This window comes from Symphodus melops (genome assembly GCF_947650265.1).
Source record: "Symphodus melops genome assembly, chromosome: 7".
Classification (NCBI taxonomy): Eukaryota; Metazoa; Chordata; class Actinopteri; order Labriformes; family Labridae; genus Symphodus; species Symphodus melops.
This window is the reverse complement of record NC_136697.1, coordinates 27,120,986-27,139,223: the sequence shown is the minus strand read 5'-3', so window position 1 is coordinate 27,139,223 and position 18,238 is coordinate 27,120,986. Positions and strand designations below refer to the sequence as shown.

General features: G+C 47.0%; 1 protein-coding gene across 4 annotated transcripts in view; it reads left to right on the top strand.

The window, feature by feature from the left end:
• larp4b (La ribonucleoprotein 4B) overlaps positions 1–13,199 on the top strand; it is a 19,374-nt gene extending 6,175 nt beyond the window's left edge. Inside the window, exons 3-17 of one of the 4 annotated variants that reach the window (XM_079348292.1) lie at positions 5,071–5,224; positions 5,965–6,147; positions 6,817–6,895; positions 7,591–7,727; positions 8,587–8,690; positions 8,903–9,013; positions 9,291–9,344; positions 10,103–10,351; positions 10,776–10,882; positions 10,992–11,255; positions 11,723–11,747; positions 11,871–12,041; positions 12,140–12,345; positions 12,438–12,549; positions 12,793–13,199. In XM_079348292.1, coding sequence (XP_079204418.1) covers positions 5,071–5,224; positions 5,965–6,147; positions 6,817–6,895; positions 7,591–7,727; positions 8,587–8,690; positions 8,903–9,013; positions 9,291–9,344; positions 10,103–10,351; positions 10,776–10,882; positions 10,992–11,255; positions 11,723–11,747; positions 11,871–12,041; positions 12,140–12,345; positions 12,438–12,549; positions 12,793–13,125 — 2,289 coding nt within the window. In that variant the 3' untranslated portion in view covers positions 13,126–13,199. Of the gene's footprint in view, positions 1–5,070; positions 5,225–5,964; positions 6,148–6,813; positions 6,896–7,590; positions 7,728–8,586; positions 8,691–8,902; positions 9,014–9,290; positions 9,345–10,102; positions 10,352–10,775; positions 10,883–10,991; positions 11,256–11,701; positions 11,748–11,870; positions 12,042–12,139; positions 12,346–12,437; positions 12,550–12,792 lie in introns of all 4 variants that reach the window. The other 3 variants (XM_079348290.1, XM_079348291.1, XM_079348289.1) reach the window with 3 other exon arrangements.
• The last annotated feature ends 5,039 nt before the right edge of the window (positions 13,200–18,238 follow it).

Sequence of the window (18,238 nt, the reverse complement as noted above, 5' to 3'; positions counted from 1 at the left end):
GAAAAGATTCCTTCGGAGCATTTGGGCATTTTCTCTGACCTTTACGCCACAGGCCGCCAAACACGTCTCACACACACACACACACACACTCACACACACACACACACACACACACACACACACACACTCACACACACACCACTGAAAGCAGTGAAGAGCTACGTCAGCGTGTTCTCACGTCAGATCAGATGTGCGTTCACACACACACACACACGCAGCTCTCAGAGAAGGGAGAAGAACGTTCTGGCCAACAGGACGGTCACTTACGTGCACGGAGGTCGTTAACGCGCCGTGTAGCAGTCACAGGAAATAAACGTCACCGCTCCTCGTGGTGAATTCGCCAGAAACGGCCAAATTCACACGCCAGATGCCGGATCTCATTTTACTACAGAAAAGATGGAGGCTGAAGTCACAGCGTCAAACGTTCACACGTGCAGAATCGACCTGCAGATATCAGGAGTGACATCACCGCGTGTTTCACGCTCGCAGATATTCAGGAAGTGAATCGAAGCGTTTGAAGTTTTTCACATCACTCGACTCTTTTACGTTTTTATTCACAGTCAGAAATATGTGCGAGATGACGCGGTAAACCAATAGAAACTGTAACTGGTAACACACACACACACACACACACACACACACACACACACACACACACACTGGTGTTCCTGCTGCCGTCCAGAGCTAGATGTAGAATTACCTCCAAACGGAGCAGAGCTTTGTCTGCACCTTTTATTAGTGTTTCCTCTCCTAACACGAGGGTAGCTGCTCAGATAATCACAGGGGGTGTGTGTGTGTGTGTGTGTGTGTGTGTGTGTGTGTGTGTGTGTGTGTGTGTGTGTGTGTGTGTGTGTGTGTGTGTGTGTGTGTGTGTGTGTGTGTGTGTGTGTGTGTGTGTGTGTGTGTGTGTGTGTGTGTGTGTGTGTGTGTGGAGTAAGCTGAGTAAGTTTGATGCTTTATTGAGGGTGATGGTGAAACATTAAACTGAGGTTTATGGCTACGTTAAAGCTGAAGTCAAAAGTGTCAGAAATCTTTTTTTTTTTTTTTTTTTTTTTTTTTTCACAGTTTTTATGTCGGTGTGAAAAGAAAAAGTCACCTGGAATCAAATCTTTTTAAATCAGGTTCTGGGCGACTTTCATACGAGCCTGTCTGGTGATTCTGTTTCTGACCGACCCGTCACCATCTTACTGCTGAATAAGACATAAAATAAAAACGTTGTTTCTGTTAAATCCGTCTGTACAGACAAAAAGATGTTATTGCAGAACAGAGGCTAATGAGTTAGCATGTTAGCGCTCCTGGAGCTGCTTGTTGCTGATGTGGAGCGAACAAGCCGACACTGAGCTGTCATTGGACGAGAGGGCGCACGCTGGACTGGTATCTGAGCCAATCACATCCATCCATTTAAATATGTTCACAGCGTTTTTCATTCGTGGTCGTTCGGCCTCAGGTTGTGTGGCGCTCTCTCTCTCTCTTTTGAGATGGTGGTTCTGGCGTGCCGTCTGGTTTTTTTGGCGTCTCACGGCGTTCGGTTTGGATTACTAATCAGTTTTACTTCTTTTTTTTTTTTTTTTTGGCCCGTCTGTTTTTGGTTCTCAAAAAAAAAAAAAAAAAAAGTCCAAAACTTTTCTATCTACACTTTTACTTTCTGTTGCTTCAGGAGAAAAGTGTCGATGTCGCGTCAGAGATGAAACTTTCTGTCTTCTTTGATAATTCAAACTAGAGAGAGAATCATGTTTCCAGAATCTAAAGATTGGATTAGCGACACCACAGCAAACAAAAGATGGAGTCTGTGATTGAAGCTCGTGGCTTAGCTTAGCGAGGTAGCGTTTAAAGAGTGAGCGTGCGATCTGTGCACCTTCGATCTTCATCGCTCTCGAGCACGTGTGCACAACGCAGACGTGAAGTTCAACTCAAAATGTGTCATTAAAGGAGCAGAAACAACCGGCGTGTCGCAGCAGGTTTGTGTCTCCATGTTTCCCCGCTCGGTCTTAATCAGCCTCTTCAGATTGGAAAGCGTGGCGAGGAAATGGGCGAAGGCAGGCGGACCGCCCTCGGGGCCAGAACTGCGTCCTGAGCGCTCCCAAATTAGGAAATGGAAAGAGCCCGCTTTCTTTCTTTCTCTTTTTTCCCCCCACCGTCATTTCCACACTCTTCAGATTGAAGAGATTGTCAGAAGGCTTCAGGCTGTCGCTCTCTCACGAGGAGGGAAATCATCAAGTTTGAACCTGAGCAAAATCTAATAAATCACAGAAGAGTCCTGATTAATCTTTGTGAAATACCAAACTGCCTTTTTCTCTGAACTCAAATCTTTTTAATGCATCCCTTTTTTTAAAAGGCCCGATTTCTGATGCCCTGATGGCGTACTGGTCTGACTCCGACCTGCTTCCCCTCATGTCGGTCCCTCACTCTCTCCGTCCCGTCTCTCCAAGATTTATGGATTTTATCATTTTGGAAAACGTGCTCGACAGTGAGGCACGACGGGTTGATTTTTTTTTTTTTTAAGCAACAAAAATGTGAATATTTGAAGTCGTAAATGTCACCGTGCTCGATTAAAGTTTGCAAAGTTTTGATTTAACACATTTTTCCGAGGAGTATTTAACGTTTAAAAAAAAAAAGACTTAAATTAATCTGTCAAAATCTGCTTCCAGATGTGCACAAAATAAATCTTGGGTGATCGAGTTCGGTGGGAGTTCAGGTGAAGTTATGGAAAGTTTCAAGGAGGAAAAAAAAAAAAAAAAAAAAAGGAAGTTAAAACAAACTTTCAAAATAAAATTAAAAAAAATGATTTACTCCCCTCGCACTGAACAAAACAACTTAACCTGTGTTACATCAGCGTCGACCACTCGGGTGTTTTTGGCTTCATCTTGGCAGAGTTGGAGGCGTGACGTCCATATTTATATACAGGAAGTAAAAGACATCAGACTCGGTTGTCAAAGAGGAGCAGACGGACAAGTTCAGATTAAGCTGTTTTTTGTTGTTTTCTCCTCCTGAAGGATTCCACACACACACACACACACACACACACACACACACAAGCCCCTCCATCACAGAGGCAGACCAATAAACTCGCCGCTACGCCCGCCGCCCTCAGATGACACTGACAATAACTCTTCTCCGTCCGTGCATCACGATGAATCACGTCCTCTCGTCCCCCCCAAATAAAATAAAACACACACACACACACACACACACACACACACACTCAATCAGGGAGGCCGGTAACCTTTTCTCGCCTGTGAAGGAAAGGAACATTTTTAAACATTTTGAAAGGTCAAGATCCCCAGAACGAAACACATCCGGTGATGTCATCAACAGTTTCTATGGCAGCCAGCTTTATCGTGTGTGTGTGTGTGTGTGTGTGTGTGTGTGTGTGTGGTCAGACGCATCCTGATGAACCTGGAGTGCAGCGTTTGTGAAATACGACCCGAGAGCGACGTCTCCTGCTGCTCAGCTTGTATCAACTCTCTTTTATTTGTCTCTGACTTCTTCTATATTTATCTCGAGCCGTCGCCTCTTGAATGAAAAGCAGGTTCGGCTCGTTAGCACACTCGTCTGTTAAAGAGGGCCGACTTTTTTTTTTTTTTTAATTTGAGCGACGCCTCAGGGGTTGACCGAGCTTTCGTCTGAGAGCTCAGGTGTTCCACTCTCTCCAGCTCCAGCGTCACGCCGGAGAATGACTCAACAGTGCAACAGCCACAAACAAGACGGCCAGTCAGCGTCTGCAACGTCAGCCGAGCCCACCGGGGGACGGAAGGGGGGGGGGGCGGAGGGGGGGGGGGGGGGGGGGTGGGAGAGACAGCAGAGCCCCAGCGCTGTCATCAGATTTGTTGAATCGAGCCGGCAGCTCCGGATCACAGGTGTCACAAGCAGAGCGTGGCGAGCGCGCTGGGATTTGACGGGAGCCTGGGTGATGGCTTAAGGCGTGCGGTGTGTGTCCTCCGCCTGTCTGTGGGGGAAACGTAGACTCTTCTTTATTCAAAGTGTCAAATCATGGATTGGATGCCGTGGAGCCTTTTGACTCCTGCAACAGGAAGCGCCTGTTGGCCCGCCGTTCCTCAGGAGCTGAGTGAAGCGCTGGCTCTGACCACGGCTCTGGGTTACAGCCTGTTCGCCTGTGAGAGACGCACGCTGAGCTGCGGCTTCGATCCTGTGAGTACGACGAGCAGGCTGCAGAGCTTCCTGCTCCTCCCCGTCTGTGTCGGAGCGCATTACTCCGAAGGAGTCTGGACGGTCGCTTCGAGGATTATCGTTGTTCATGTCAGGAAATGACTTCTAGCTTGTGTATGGATGTCGAGGCTTTCGGTTTCGTCTTCTGCCCCCTCGATCACTTTGAGCGTTAGCGTTTAATCGAGAAGCTCGTTCACTCCCGGAAAAAGACTTTTCTGTATTTTCATTCAAACTTGAACTTTACAGAGCAGAAAAGAACGAGATTAAAAAAAACAAAACAGCAGCAACATGAGATAATCTGTGAAAGTAAAAACAGCAATGAGCCTTTTAGCTCTGTGTGTGTTCCTCATGTTAGCCCGACTCTGTTCAGTCTCACAGACTACAGAGACCCGGACCCCCCCCCCCCCCCAGGTCATCCAGGATCAGAGCTAAGTCTGGAGAAGGGGGGGAGGCTTTAGTTCCTGTGGTCCTCATCAAACCAAATTCTGACATATTGTTGCTTTAAGCGAAAGATGAGTGTGCAGTGTGCGTTTTCTGATGATGCAATAAAAAAAAAAAAACATGCAGTAAGTTTTCGATCTGACGTTAATTCACCTGTTCTGTTGATTTAATCACTTTCCTGATTCACCTGAAGACGTCACTCACTGATCGACATCTTTAGCTGGTTATGAAACACACATGAGATTATAATCAATCATCAGTCGGTGACACAGCTGATTATTTCATTATACTTATTTTAATGCTGCTACCAGACAAACAGCGTCATTATCAACCTCGATCAAAACTTTCATCTCCTCAAAGGAGGAAAAATAAAAACCCAACAGAAGTGACAGAAAGACTTTTAACAAGACGCCACATAAAAAAAGCATCTGTGAATTATAATCCACCTTTTTGTGTTCTCAGGAATCCGCCAAGGTTTCAGACCTGAACCCCAATGCGAAAGCATGGGCCAACCACATGTTTAGCCTGGACCCCAGCGGGAGTGCTGACACCACGACTGCCGCCCTGCAGCCATGGAAGGAAGGCTGCGATAGTTTGGCCGAACCCGGCCCAGAAGGTGAGCGCCGGAAATATGCTCATTACTTCTTCTATTTTTTTTATTGGTGTCTTATTTTGAAATCATGTTTAACTCACCACTCGAGAGAGAGAAGGCGTGCATGGAACGTCTAAAGACGTCACCTTGCAGCCCGTCTCCGTCCGCTCACGTCACGCTGAGACGCCTCTTAAATCATTCATGCTCAATTTAGTGCTCGCTATGAATGTTCCCGCCGCAGCCGCACAGATGACGGTAATCACTCACTTTAATGTGCCCAGCCAACAACGGGGGTACGGCGGCGAAACAGAAATGATTGATTAGCCCCGTGACTGACGTCCGGTGTTACATCATCTCCTGCGTCTGCGAGGGAGATTCACTGCTGACGAGCGGAGACTTGATTTTTTAGTCGGGTTGTTTTTTCACGTCACAGGTGGACGGGTCCGACCTCACTGGTTCTCCAGTTTACAGGAAGATCACGCCACAAGGGCCGCCGTTAGCTTAAAATGCTCACTAAACAACCGTGTGAGGTCACGAACACCTCTGTCTGTTCAGCAGCAGCCAAGTTCTGCGTCTGGTAAACAGATTTTGGATTTATGGGCTCAATTAAACATTAGTCATCCCTGTAATGCTGTTTTGTTTTTTATCAGGAAGTTGCAGGTGTTTTATTTGTGTAACATGAACGGCGTTTTGCCTGTTTTCCTGCGAGTGATCGTTAAACTTTCCGACCAATAAGACGCCTCCTCTTTGTTTTGATGTCGCAGGTTATGAAGCCAGTGAAGACAAGGCTTTCAAGGAGCCTCTACTAACCGACCCAGATGAGCCTCCACCGGTCTCAGTGATGCTGGCCGAGCCGACCCCAGCGGCCCCCGCGGCCCCCGTCACCCCGGAGGGCTCCGAGCCGGCCTACACAGAATACTCCGAACCCGGGCAACCGGGGCGCACAGGTGGGCTGCTTTGTGATTGGTTGTTTTCCCGGCCTGATTGGACGTTTCCTTACTTTTCCGAAGCGAAGACTTTTACAGAGTGATAAAAAAAAAGTTACATTTTAAAATCTTAAAAATTTTAAAAGTGTTAAAGGTCACATGTTATTCACTCTCGAGTCTACAAACCCTCCAAGGATGAGAAAAGTCCATCCTCTCCGTCTTCTGCCTGCTCCACTTTTCAGAAAATGTGTGCTCAAACAGGCCGTTTGGAGATTTTCCCTTTATGACATCACAAAGGGCAGTAGCCCCTCCCCCAGGTGGGTGACACTCCCACAGCTAGGTGTTTGTTCTGCCCTCTGAGTCTGCCTTCTCACCGTAAACAATAGGACATGGAGCCAGAAAGCAGCGAGTACACCCGAGCCCTTCCAGAGAGAGGGCGTGGTCAGACACAGCTCATTTACATATTTAAAGCTACAGAAACAGCCTGTTCTGAGCAGGGCTGAAATAGAGGGGTTTATAGACATGATCAAATACAGGATCAGAGTGGATTTACAACAACACACTTGGTCACTGAACAGGGAAATTGGTTAAAATGGAGTTTCCACTCTTCTGTCATGTTTCGCCCCGCAGGATGTTGAATGTTGTCAAAATGATGGTAAATGAAACATTTCCTCGTCTGTGCGTCAGCAGGTAGTGAACCCCAGCAGGAGAATCCCCAGGAGGGCTTGAGGGAACTTCTGAAGAAGACTCTGGAGTTTTGTCTTTCCAGGTGAGTTAGCGTCGATACGCCACGTGGTGCGGGGGGCGGGGCGCATTTCTGAGCTCGTCTTGTATTGTTCAAGCTTTACAGAATGAGGTTTTATAAATACATCCAGACGAGACGGGAGGAGCTGAAATTCAACACTTAACGTGTGGGAGTCGACTTTTTAAAACTGAGTCAGATATCCTCTGTAACCGTCTGCTGAGACCGTCTCATCAGACGGCCTGCTGGATTTCGCTTTAGACCTTTTCAGTGTTTTTAAGAGACGGATTCCGAAACCACGACACCAAGCAAAAAAAAAAAACGTGATAAAGTCAGGATATGAGAGGAGGAAAGCTGCTGCTCAACCACAAATTCTGCAGATCCTTTTTAGCACTTAGAAAAACAAAAAGCTGCTCCGAAGTGATCATTAAAATAAACCACCAAGACCTGAGACGAGAGGCTGCTGAAGGCGCCCGATGGGAATCCCCTTTGTGGTCCTGCTGCCTCCTGAAATACTGTTTTGTCTCCAGTGGATCATGAAACATGAAAATATTCCTCTGGTTCATTAACCCGTGTAAAGCGGGATTATTGTAAACCTTCCTGCTAATGAGCTAAAAATCAGGAGGAGACGGAAGATAGAAAAGTGAACAAAGAGTTTTCGATGTCGGGTCATCCTGATGGCGTTCTCATGACCTCGCTGTGCCCTCATCTTTGTCTCGCAGGGAGAATCTGGCCAGTGACATGTACCTCATATCCCAGATGGACAGCGACCAATATGTGCCAATCGTGACAGTGGCCAACCTGGACCACGTCAAGAAGCTCAGCACGGACGTGGAGCTCATCGTGGACATCTTACGATGTGAGTACCCCCCCCCCCCCGAAATCCTGCAGCTTAAAGAAGACGAGACTTCGCACTCTTTTTTTAAATTTATTTATTATCGGCCGGCGTTCGGAGTTGATTTCCCCGGAGAGGTTGTTAAAGGACGCTCCGCAGAGTCTTACCTGCCTGCGTTTGATTTACACACGGGTCTAATTCACGGCTGAAATAAATCCGGCTTTCAGATGCTTTTTTAAATTTTATTTTATGGCTAACTGAGGTGAGCGGGCTCAAAGGTTTAATTTATGAAACCTGATGAAAACTTGGTGTATTTTAACTCCGGGACTCCGAGTCCTTTTTGCCGAGTCAGCGCGCTTCGTTTGTGCCGCTGTGAAAGCTGAGAGTCGCTCAGAGGCCGCGTGAAGAGGTGAGAACGTGAACCGACCTCGATGCGACCACCGTGCATCGTTTCCCCCTGTTCATCATTACTGAACGTTAAGCAGGTTCTGGTTCGGGAGGGTTAACGTGCTCCGCCTCCTGCTCTCTTTTGATTGGCTCCTTCAGCGACTCCAGTACATCAATATTTGAGCCTCAGTTTCTGTCTGTCAGCAGAGCAGCTGCAGCCAATCAGGAGTCGGCTAGCCTTTGTTTACTTTCTGCAAGAAATCACGACCAATAAGAGCGTTTTCCCCTCAACGCATCACACATTCTACCCGCCCCGTGGTCACAAACAAAACCTGAACAAATCCATCATCGATTCAGACCAGAGCAAACGATCTGCAGGTGTAAAAACGCCCTTTATAGTGAAGTCATGGAGGTGAGCAGTTTTCTGTGTATTAGATCCCGGAGGAGGTCGAGAAGTTCACCACGCTTTTCTTTTTCTTCTTTTTCATGTTTCCAGCTCTGCCGTTGGTTCAGGTGGACGAGAAGGGGGAGAAGGTGCGGCCCAATCAGAACCGCTGCATCGTGATTCTCAGAGAGGTTCCTGAGAGCACGCCCATGGAGGTCAGTGGATGTGCAGCGTGTTAGCATGAGTTAAAAACATTTAAAGGCTTCTGTCCTTTTAAGTATCTGACATCTTTTTACTACCTTTTTACATTCTTGGTGTTTGATCAGGTTCTGGTTCTGGTTTATTGGCTGGTCGCTGTTTCAGAGGATTTTTGAGCTGAATGCATCAAAATTAAATTTCCTCCTTTGTTTTGTTTTTATTGTTTCAGGAGGTGGAAGCTCTTTTTAAAGGGGAAAATTTACCCAAGTTCATCAACTGTGAATTTGCCTACAACGACAACTGGTTCATCACCTTTGAATCAGAAGCAGACGCACAGCAGGTGAGAAAAAACAACACAAACGCTGCAGCAGATAGAAAATGTACAAACAACGAGATGATGCGATGCAGGACGTTTAAAAGCCTGTAAATCGTTCTGAACCCTCAAAACAAACCAACATGTTTTAATGTTGTTTCGGTGTCTGACTTCCTGTCCCGCCTCCGTCTGCTACGTGCTAACGAGAAGCTCTAGCAGTGTGTCTCACATGCTGGACTGTACGATAATGGAAGCTGTGTTTCTGTGACCTTAACGCTCTCCTGTCCCGTCTCCTCTCATAAAGGCATATCAGTATCTCCGGGAGGAGGTGAAAACCTTCCAAGGGAAGCCTATAAAGGTACGTTTCATTACAATGAAGACGTTTTGGTTTAGATCAACAAATACATGTCGATCAAAATCAACGTTTTCTTACAGCTCATGAACACTTTAAAAAACATCAAACCAGAGAACCGACCTCGCTTTTTTTTTTTATTTTTTTTAAAGGAGATCTCTGATCCTGTCGTGTTTAGTTGTGTGTGTCTGAAGCATAACGAGATGTAAAGTTCAAAAACCTCCAACATCGTAACAACATGCTGTTTGTTTTTAAAGATGGACCGGCAGCTTTCACAGATCTGCACTGGAGACGTTCATTCAGAGGTCGAGAGACATCCCCTTTAAAAAAAAAAAAAAAAAAAAAAAAAGAGAAAGTTGTTTCATTAAAGTGTGAACAGGCCGACCTGTCACTGCGGCTCCTTCAGTTCTTCCTCTCTTTTAGACACCGAGCGGTCAGTGTGTTCTTGGTTCTTTCGTTTTCTGAAAAGCTGAATTTATGGATTTTTTTCAAGTGTCTTTTTTTTTATTTATTTATTTATTTTTACACATTTTGGGGTCACAAAAGTTTGTACGGGCGCCGTCACACCTGCCGTACTCGAGCACGATTGGCCCCCTGCGAAGTTCTTCTCTCCGGCTTTCACAGCTCAACATTTCAATAAGGACGAGGACGCCGTTAAAGCGCCGCCGTCTCGACTTTGTGCAGCGAGCTGAGTGAGGGGTGAATGATACTCCTAAAGAAGTGACCACGTCCGTGCTAACCGTCCGCTCCGCTCTTTCCACCAGGCGAGGATAAAGGCGAAGGCAATCGCTATCAACACTTTCATGCCAAAGAACGGATACCGGCCGGTGGAGGTGAACCCGTACGCCCAGCAGCAGCAGCAGCAGCAGCAGCAGCAACAACAGCAGCAGCAGCAGCGCTACACGTCTTACTACATCCCGCCGGTTTACAGCCCGCAGCAGCAGTTCCCCTTGTACAGCCTCATCACGCCGCAGGCCTGGTCGGCCACACACAGCTTCATCGACCCCACGCTGGTAAGAACCACCTCCAACACACCAAATGTGTGTTTAGAGAGCAGATGGAATGACGAATGCAGAAGTCTAGGAGGTGAACCGACACTCAGGGGGGCGTGTCAATCTCTTAGGCCAAAATCCTTAATCGTGATTGGCTGTTTCCCATTAGAGGTGGAACTGTAGATGTTTTTTTGTTTTTTTTTGTTTTTTTACATAAAAGGCGTCTGAGAGAAATAATCTGGCTCTTGTTTGTTTTCGTCACTCATAAAGAGGAATCAGCGTCCTGAGCGTAGCGTTAGCCCGCGACCTCGAGTTCAGAGCTCACTGTTGCTAGGCTACAAAAGGCCGTAAAGACAAACGCCAAATAACTGATCAAACTTCAGATCCCAGTTGACGTAGAAATGAGATTTAGCGTTTAGACTCTGAATCTGTTTCTGTTTCCCAGGTCGCACCTTTTCACAACAACCAGTTCATCAACGGATTCACCACCTCGCACAGCTTCAAACCAGCGTCGTCCCCGCTCACCGTCAGACACTACTCGCCCAGGAACAGGTTCGTATTTAAAAACGTGAGGTCGTCGAAGGGTTAACGATCGACAGTAACGAGAAGGTTAGACCGTTCTGTGATCGTGGTCGCTCTGTCATGTGTCGTCGTCTTGCAGGAATCACAGTAAACCTCACCTGAGGCCGACGGTCCCGACCGCAGACCGCAGCGCCGGGCTTCTGGACAACCCGGGACTCTTTCCCAGCTTCCCCAGCGAGAGGATCAACGGCGTCCGGAGCAGTCCGCCGATGCGACTCGCCACCAGCCAGCCGAGAACCAGGTTACCCTCAACGGCGGCCTTCCCACGCAGGGACACGGTGGGCACGGGCCGGGTGACCGAGCCCACCGCCGCAGACTACTCCCTGGGTATCGGGCGAGGAAGGTACGGCGTGACTGCAGCGCACGAGAACAGATTCTGAGCGTGTTTTTTTTTATCACGTCAACGTGCACGACTGTAAATGTGTGACAACGATGTTTGAAATCTGCGAGGAAACGATTTTAGTTTTTTAATTCATCGTCTCGTGATTGCACGCCGTCCACCCTTCGTCCGTCTGTGCAAACGACGGCGAGGGAAAATAGAAAGATGGCGTCCTTAGGACACTCGCGCTGTTATGCAGCAAGCACTCAAAAAAAAAAGTTAATTCATTTGCATATTTTATTTTGAAAATTCTACAGATGACACTTTTTAAACAGCGTCCTTACGACGCTCTTTTAAAAGTGTAGAGACGTTTTGCGTCTGGGCGTGAAGGGAACGTGTCGTGGTCAGATCGGGACACGAAGGAGGCGGAGTCTGTTTGTTTGTAAATTGAAGTGTTTTCTTTCTTAAAGGAAAAATGTTTCTGCTTCTAGGAAAAAGAGGGACGAAAAGTTTACAGTAAGTTTCTCCTCCCGTCCTTAAACCTGGTATTCTTTCAGCTTCTTTTATATTTCGTACAAAAGAAAATGGCGGCGTGCGGCTTAAATTAACCCCTTTTGTCCGTGTCCCGTCGTCGTGCAGAGAGTGACGCCTCAGTCGCCGCCGCCTCCTCCCAAACCCCCGTCCCCGAGCTTCGAGCTGGGTCTCTCCAGCTTCCCGCCGCTGCCTGGAGCCGCCGGGCATCTCAAGACAGACGACGTGTTCGACAACCGGCTGGCGAGCAGCGTCGTCGTCGGGAACGCCAAGGAACGGGTAAGAACTGAAACCGGCACGCCTCACACGCTCGCACACGCCGCTGACCCAACACACGGGGGATTTTTAAACGTTCACCCTCCTTTTTCTGATGTCAGAATGTAAGCGCCGATTCCAGCGCCGGAGCAGCGCTCTCCCCAGCGGGCCCCAAGGAGCCGCTTCGGTCCTCCGCCTCCCCGATGCCCGCGAGCTTCCAACCCTCACCGCCAGCCTCCGCTCCAGCTCCAGCTCCGGCGCCGGCCCCGACAGTGAGCGCCCCCTCCTCCGGCCCGCCGCACAGTCCTGCTCCCTCCCTGCCAGCAGCGTAAGACGAACACGCACGTTAATAAACCCACATAGACGTAAAACACGTAGATTTTTCATCTTCTCTCCTGCGTTCTGATTCGTTCGTTTCAGGGAGGTTAAAGTGACGGAGACGAAGCCGAAGGAGACGCCGCTATCCGTGGAGCGAGTCCCAGGCACGCTGTCCGTCGCGAGCAAATCGGTGCAAGTCAACGGTGCTGCTACGGTCAGTATTTATTATGATTTGTCCACTTTAGTCCCCGGCCTCACCTCGCCCCCCCCCTCTATCAGAAAGTCTTTAGATTCTGGTCCTGATGGTCTGGACTTGTTTGGACCAGAGAAGGTAGGTGGTTTTGAGGCGGCCCATTTTGGACGCCCCTCGGTTTGTCCGATCTGGACGGCGCTCTGCGTTTATTCATCATCACGGCTGCGTTCTCTCTTTTTAAAGATGTGGTGTTTCGTTGTGCAGGAGCTGAGGAAGCCCTCCTACGCTGAGATCTGTCAGCGGGTGAAGGACACCCCGACGTCACAGCCGCCAGCCAACCCCAAGGACGCCAAGCCAGCGAGCGCCACCCCCGCAGGCGAGGAGCGGAAGTGCCCAGACGCCTCCACCGCCGCAGGAGAGGCGAAGGCCAGAGAGACATACCCCGCTTCCTCCAAAGCCGGCTCGGCGGCCGTCACTCCGGGCCGACCCGCCAGAGAGGCCCGGAGGCCGGCCGGGCGGTGGGCCTCGCCGCCCCCACACCCAGGGAAAACCCCACACAAAGATCCCCACCACACCCCGCCCAAATCTCCGCAGTAATGCGACCCCCCCCCCCCCCCCGCCCTTCCTGTAAGCACGCTCCGCAGATGCGTTCAAAAAAACAAAAAAGGAAATCTAAGTCAGGGCTACTCGATACTTCAATCCCAGAATCAGCAGTCACGAGCGAGCGATGAGGACGCCTTCTTCTCTGGATCAGGGCTTGCAGACAAAAAGCACTTTACTGTGCATGTAGAGCACCGTTTCATTCTTTTATTCTATTTATTTCCTTTTTTTATTATTTTCAGTTTTATTTCTTTTCTTTTTTTTCTTTTTTCTTTTTTCTGCATTACGTAGGTCAGTTTGTAAGTCGGCTCAGACAACACTGAAATTATTCATTCTGTCCAAATGGCCTTGTGGGATTAAATTAGTCGTGTGTGTGTGTGTGTGTGTGTGTGTGTGTGTGTGTGTGTGTGTGTGTGTGTGTGAGGGCGCAGCAGCAGCAGGGCATTGTTTGGAGCCCTGGCCTCCAGTGGACGGTGGGACGGAGTGGGTACGACAGACTCCATCTTTGTTGGCGCTCACAGTGAGGCGTTTGTTTGCGTTTTAAAGTGGCGACGTTCTGCAAGATTGATGTTGTCGTCATGACGACGTGTTTTTTAAAATACATTTGCATCCACATGCAACAAAAACTCTTGGCTAAATGTCATCGCAGTAAGACTCGGATCATCTAGTTTACACCGTCTCAAAGTGATTTTACTTTTTTTTTTACTGTTTGTTTGTTTTTTTATTTACAGCGCGAAACTTTTTTTTATTTTTATTTTTTTTATTCTTTGCTTTTCGGTTTCGTTCGTTGACTTAACAGTTCGGCTGCTCATCATCGCTGCGTTTTTCTTCCTCTGATCATTTTAGAGAATCAACTTCATCTGCTGTTTTTTTTTTTTTTTTTTTTCCGTTGTCGCTAACCTGCTAGCTTGTAGTGCACGTAGCCTGTGTCTGATGGCTCCTGAGTGTGTGATGCGTCAGTCCGTGGGAAGTTTCTGGAAGAGGGGCGTAAGAGGAGTCGAGTTATTTTTAAACCCGGGCCCCGTCTCTCGATTTAGTTTCTGCTCGGTCAAGAAAAGTTCTCCGATCGCCGCGGCTGAAGCGGGCCGACTGTAATGGCTGCAGTGTCGTCGTCCTCGGAGGGTTCAGATTTGGGTTTTCTTTGAGCGTAGAGAAAAAGATGTTTCTGTGATGTCATCAGGCCGTTGAGCGTCTTTAGAAGTGGACGACGCCACCAAGTCGCATGTTCGTCATGTTTCCTCGCCCTCCGCCCTGATGACCGATGCACGCTGCAGTCGCCAGTACAGCTGTCAATCATGGCGTTAAAACTCCCTTTTCATCGCATCATACGACAAATTAAAAACAACATGTGGATTTAAATCAGCTTAAAAACTAATTATAGTGACAGAAATAAATTTTGGGTTAGGGTTAGGGTTAGGGTTTTTTTTTTATTATTATTCGCTAGTTCTACCAATCTGTTAACATGGAGGAGGCGGAGCTTATGTTTGCTGCAGCCAGCCAGTAGGGGGAGCTTCAAATGTTCTGGCTTCACTTTTTGGGCGCTTTCATTTTCTCCGTCTTTGAAACAGTCCGAGTCGCCTGATTGGACGACGAATGGAAACGAGTTTTTTTTTTGTTTTTTTGTTTTTTAATGGACGTTCTTTTATTGTTTGCGTTTCCCTGCAGTCATTACATCTCTGCTGTTTTCAGCTGCCTGCTATCAAGCGAAGCACCAGATGATTTTTCTGACGCCTTGTCGATGCCTTAACACGTGAAACATCGCGGCCCGGATTTAAAAATACCCGAGTCGAGGGCTCTTCTCTCCGATCGCTCGCAGTGTGACGTTTTCTTGGTTTTTGCGTTTTGATGAATAACAGAGCGTTGCTTTTAAAGCTTCGGCGCGCTCTCCTCTTCTTGTTTCTGTTTTTAAAAAATTAAAAAACTGTGGACTGAAAAGCTTCAGCAGGCACATACCGTCAAAGGACGACGCAGGACGGACTCGTTTAGAATCGAGCGGCGGCGGCGGGACGCTTCTCGTTCCGACCTTGTCAGCGGCGGCACATTTCTCGTTCTCCGTTCTGGTCGTGGTGCTCGACCGTCCGTCACTACAGCTCATCTCATACTGTGCGTGGGGAAACTCAGTTCTACACAAGGTTATTTGCACTGTTGTCGTTTCTCCGACTCGGAGAGGTTAAATGTTTTCAGATGATCCGAAATGAAGCGTTTAATTGAAAACAAAAAAAAAAGGGAATCGATCTCGGAGATGCAAGAGAAGAAAATCGCTCTTTTTCTTTATTTTATTTTTTTCCCTCTCTTGGTGCAAATTTAAAAAAATCAACATCTCTGTTGCTCAAATCCTTCTGCTTGTGTTCTGCCTCGCCGGCGCCCATTTGAACGCACCGGGCGGGGGAGACGGGTGTTTGTCCGGGTTGCTCTTTTTTTCCGGGCTGGTGAGTTTATCGCTGACGGAGTCGGTGCTCTTTAAGGCGGCGTGCTGTGGTTTGTGTTTGGACCTTCTTGGTTCTGTATCAACGAGGATTGTTTGTTAAAAAAAAAAAAAAAACCCGATGAGTGGAAAGTGAGGTCGACTTGTTCTGGAATATTTTGTACTGAAATCAAAGCGAAGGAGGAAAATGATGAGTGGATGGTTTTTGGGAATGTAGATTGCCAGGCCGGATGGTGGAAGAGATTTAGTTGCTCATCCCGTTGAACCAAACTTCCTTAAAAAAAAACAAAAAAAACACGTAAACGTTGAGCGAAGCGTTAAGAGGCAGGAGAGAGCAGACGAGGAAATCCGAAGCGGTCGTGTGAAATCTTTCCCTCCCCGATGTTCAGCTTCTTAACTTTCTTTGGCGCCGAGTCTTCAACACAACGATCGTTTTTGTTTGTTTTTTTCTGACCACACGCTCCCGTCTCGGTTTCTTCTGATTTGCACACTTTCATTTATCCAGAGTTCAAAAAAACAAAAAAAAAGTTTATCCAAGAAAAAAAAAGGAAATGCATAAAGATTGCTCGACGCACACACACAGACTTCTTCCTGCTTCGCTCAGTGAGTTTAAAGCACAGAGTGGAAGGAATATAAACCACCTTTACTCACCTTTCGTCCGTGACTTGGCGTGCCAGCAGTTTGTCTCCGGGCTGCCGGATGTTTCCGGGTTCTTTAGATGGAGTGAAGCAGGAAGAATTCAGACGCGTGGAGGAAGTGTTAAATCGAAGCTCTGGGCGAGGGGACGTCTGTCTACTGTAGCAGCCACTTTGACAGATAACCAAACCAACCTTTGGTTTAATAAAACAAATCAGCTGGTGAACAACTCTGAGCGGCGCCGGAGAGAAAAGGCGTTTGTGTTTCACCCTCGCTGGTCCCCGTGTGCGCTCGAGTTAATCTTCTGCACGTTTCACCTCAGATGCAAAAACATCCATAGAAACAACAACAACAACCCCACTGTACTATATATACACACACACACACAATACAAACCTACATGACGTGGGACCTTGCATGTCTCGCCAAAGTCTTCCTGCAACCACACAAGCATTCTGGGTAATCCCACTGAGAGAGAAAGGACGAGGCGGCGGCGTGGAGAAGGGAACGCTTCAGTCACAGGCCTGTACTCCTGCTCCGAGCTGCTTTTGATTTGGAAGCTCAATCTTGAGTTTGCTTAAAAAATATCTACATATATATATATATATATATATATATATATATACATAAATATATATATTTTGTTTTATTTTGAAGGACAGACGTGCACTTGGATGGGTCGATTATTACGTTTATTTTTGTTGTGCTTTTTTTTTCTCATTGGTGGAATTGCAAAAAAAAAAAAAAAAGGTTTAAAAGAAAATGCACCATATCCACCGTTATTTATGAACCAATGCTGTTTATTCCATTGGATCCATCTTTACGTTTTTGTTTTCTTTGGGAGAGATTAAAAGAGCAGAGACGCAAACTTTACGTCGTCTCTGTTTTCACGCAAAATGTAAAGAAACAATTCCATCCAGTGTTTGAGAAACTTGAATTTTATTTAAACTTGAAAAATGACTTTGCCTTAACTTTTATACAAGACGAGCATAGAGTTTATTTCTTTTCAACAACGACAAAAAAAAAAAAAATCCCCAAAATGTTTAAAAAGAAAAAGCGAGACGCGGGAGATGTTGAGTCGTACCGGACGCCACGAGTCCGACAGAGAGAGAGAGAGAGAGAGAGAGATTCAGCAGCTTTTTCTTTCTCTTCCCTGTTTTTGTAAAACGTACGAAGAAGAATCATTTTGATTGTTCCTTTTTGTTTCTTGTTGAATAGTTTCAGGTTGTGTTTTTTTTTGGGGGGGTCGGGGGTCATGGGGGGGGGGGGGGGGGGGGGGGGGGGATTATAAACCTTGTAAATGCAAAACTAGTCGATACTGTATTAAATTTGTGCACTTTGAAGTGTGTGCTTTGCTTGTACAGTTGTAAATACTCAGAAAAATATAAGAGGTACCTTAAAATGATTATTAAAAATATATTGATCTTGTTGAATTATTAATGTCGCTGTCGAGCTGGATGTAGGATTTAAAAAAAAAAACTAAAAAAAAAACTAAATGTGCTTCGGACATTTTCGTTTAACTTTTTTTTTTTTTTTTTTTTCGTTCGGGTGTGCGGAGCGTGAACTCTGCTCCTCTTTGTGGGGGCGCGCAGGTCGTCTGATTGTACTTGTTATCGTTTGTGGTCTTTCATTCCATTTACCTGTGTGGTCGCGTACGCCTGGGTGTACAGGTTGCGACCTTAGCCCCTCCCCCTCCCCCTTCACTGTGCACTAAATAGAAAAAAGAGCCCGTGGTACTGGCGAGTCCTTCGGTCCACCTCTTTTCAGCTCTGGCTTCTCTCTTTGACTCTTCGGGTGACGGGTGAGAAAAGCACTACATGTCGATTCATAACCGTCGCTTAGCAACAGAAGCGCGCACACAAGTGCAGAGTAATCATTTTTTTTAAATACTGCTGTCATAATATAAATTAAATGATAAAAAAAAAAACAGATTTAAAGATTAATTCGAGTTGTTCCAGGAAGTTGCACCACCAGACAAAAACACTAAATGTGTCGGATCGGCCCGATCGAGTGATAACGCTCGTTGTGATCCACACAGCGCCCTCTGCT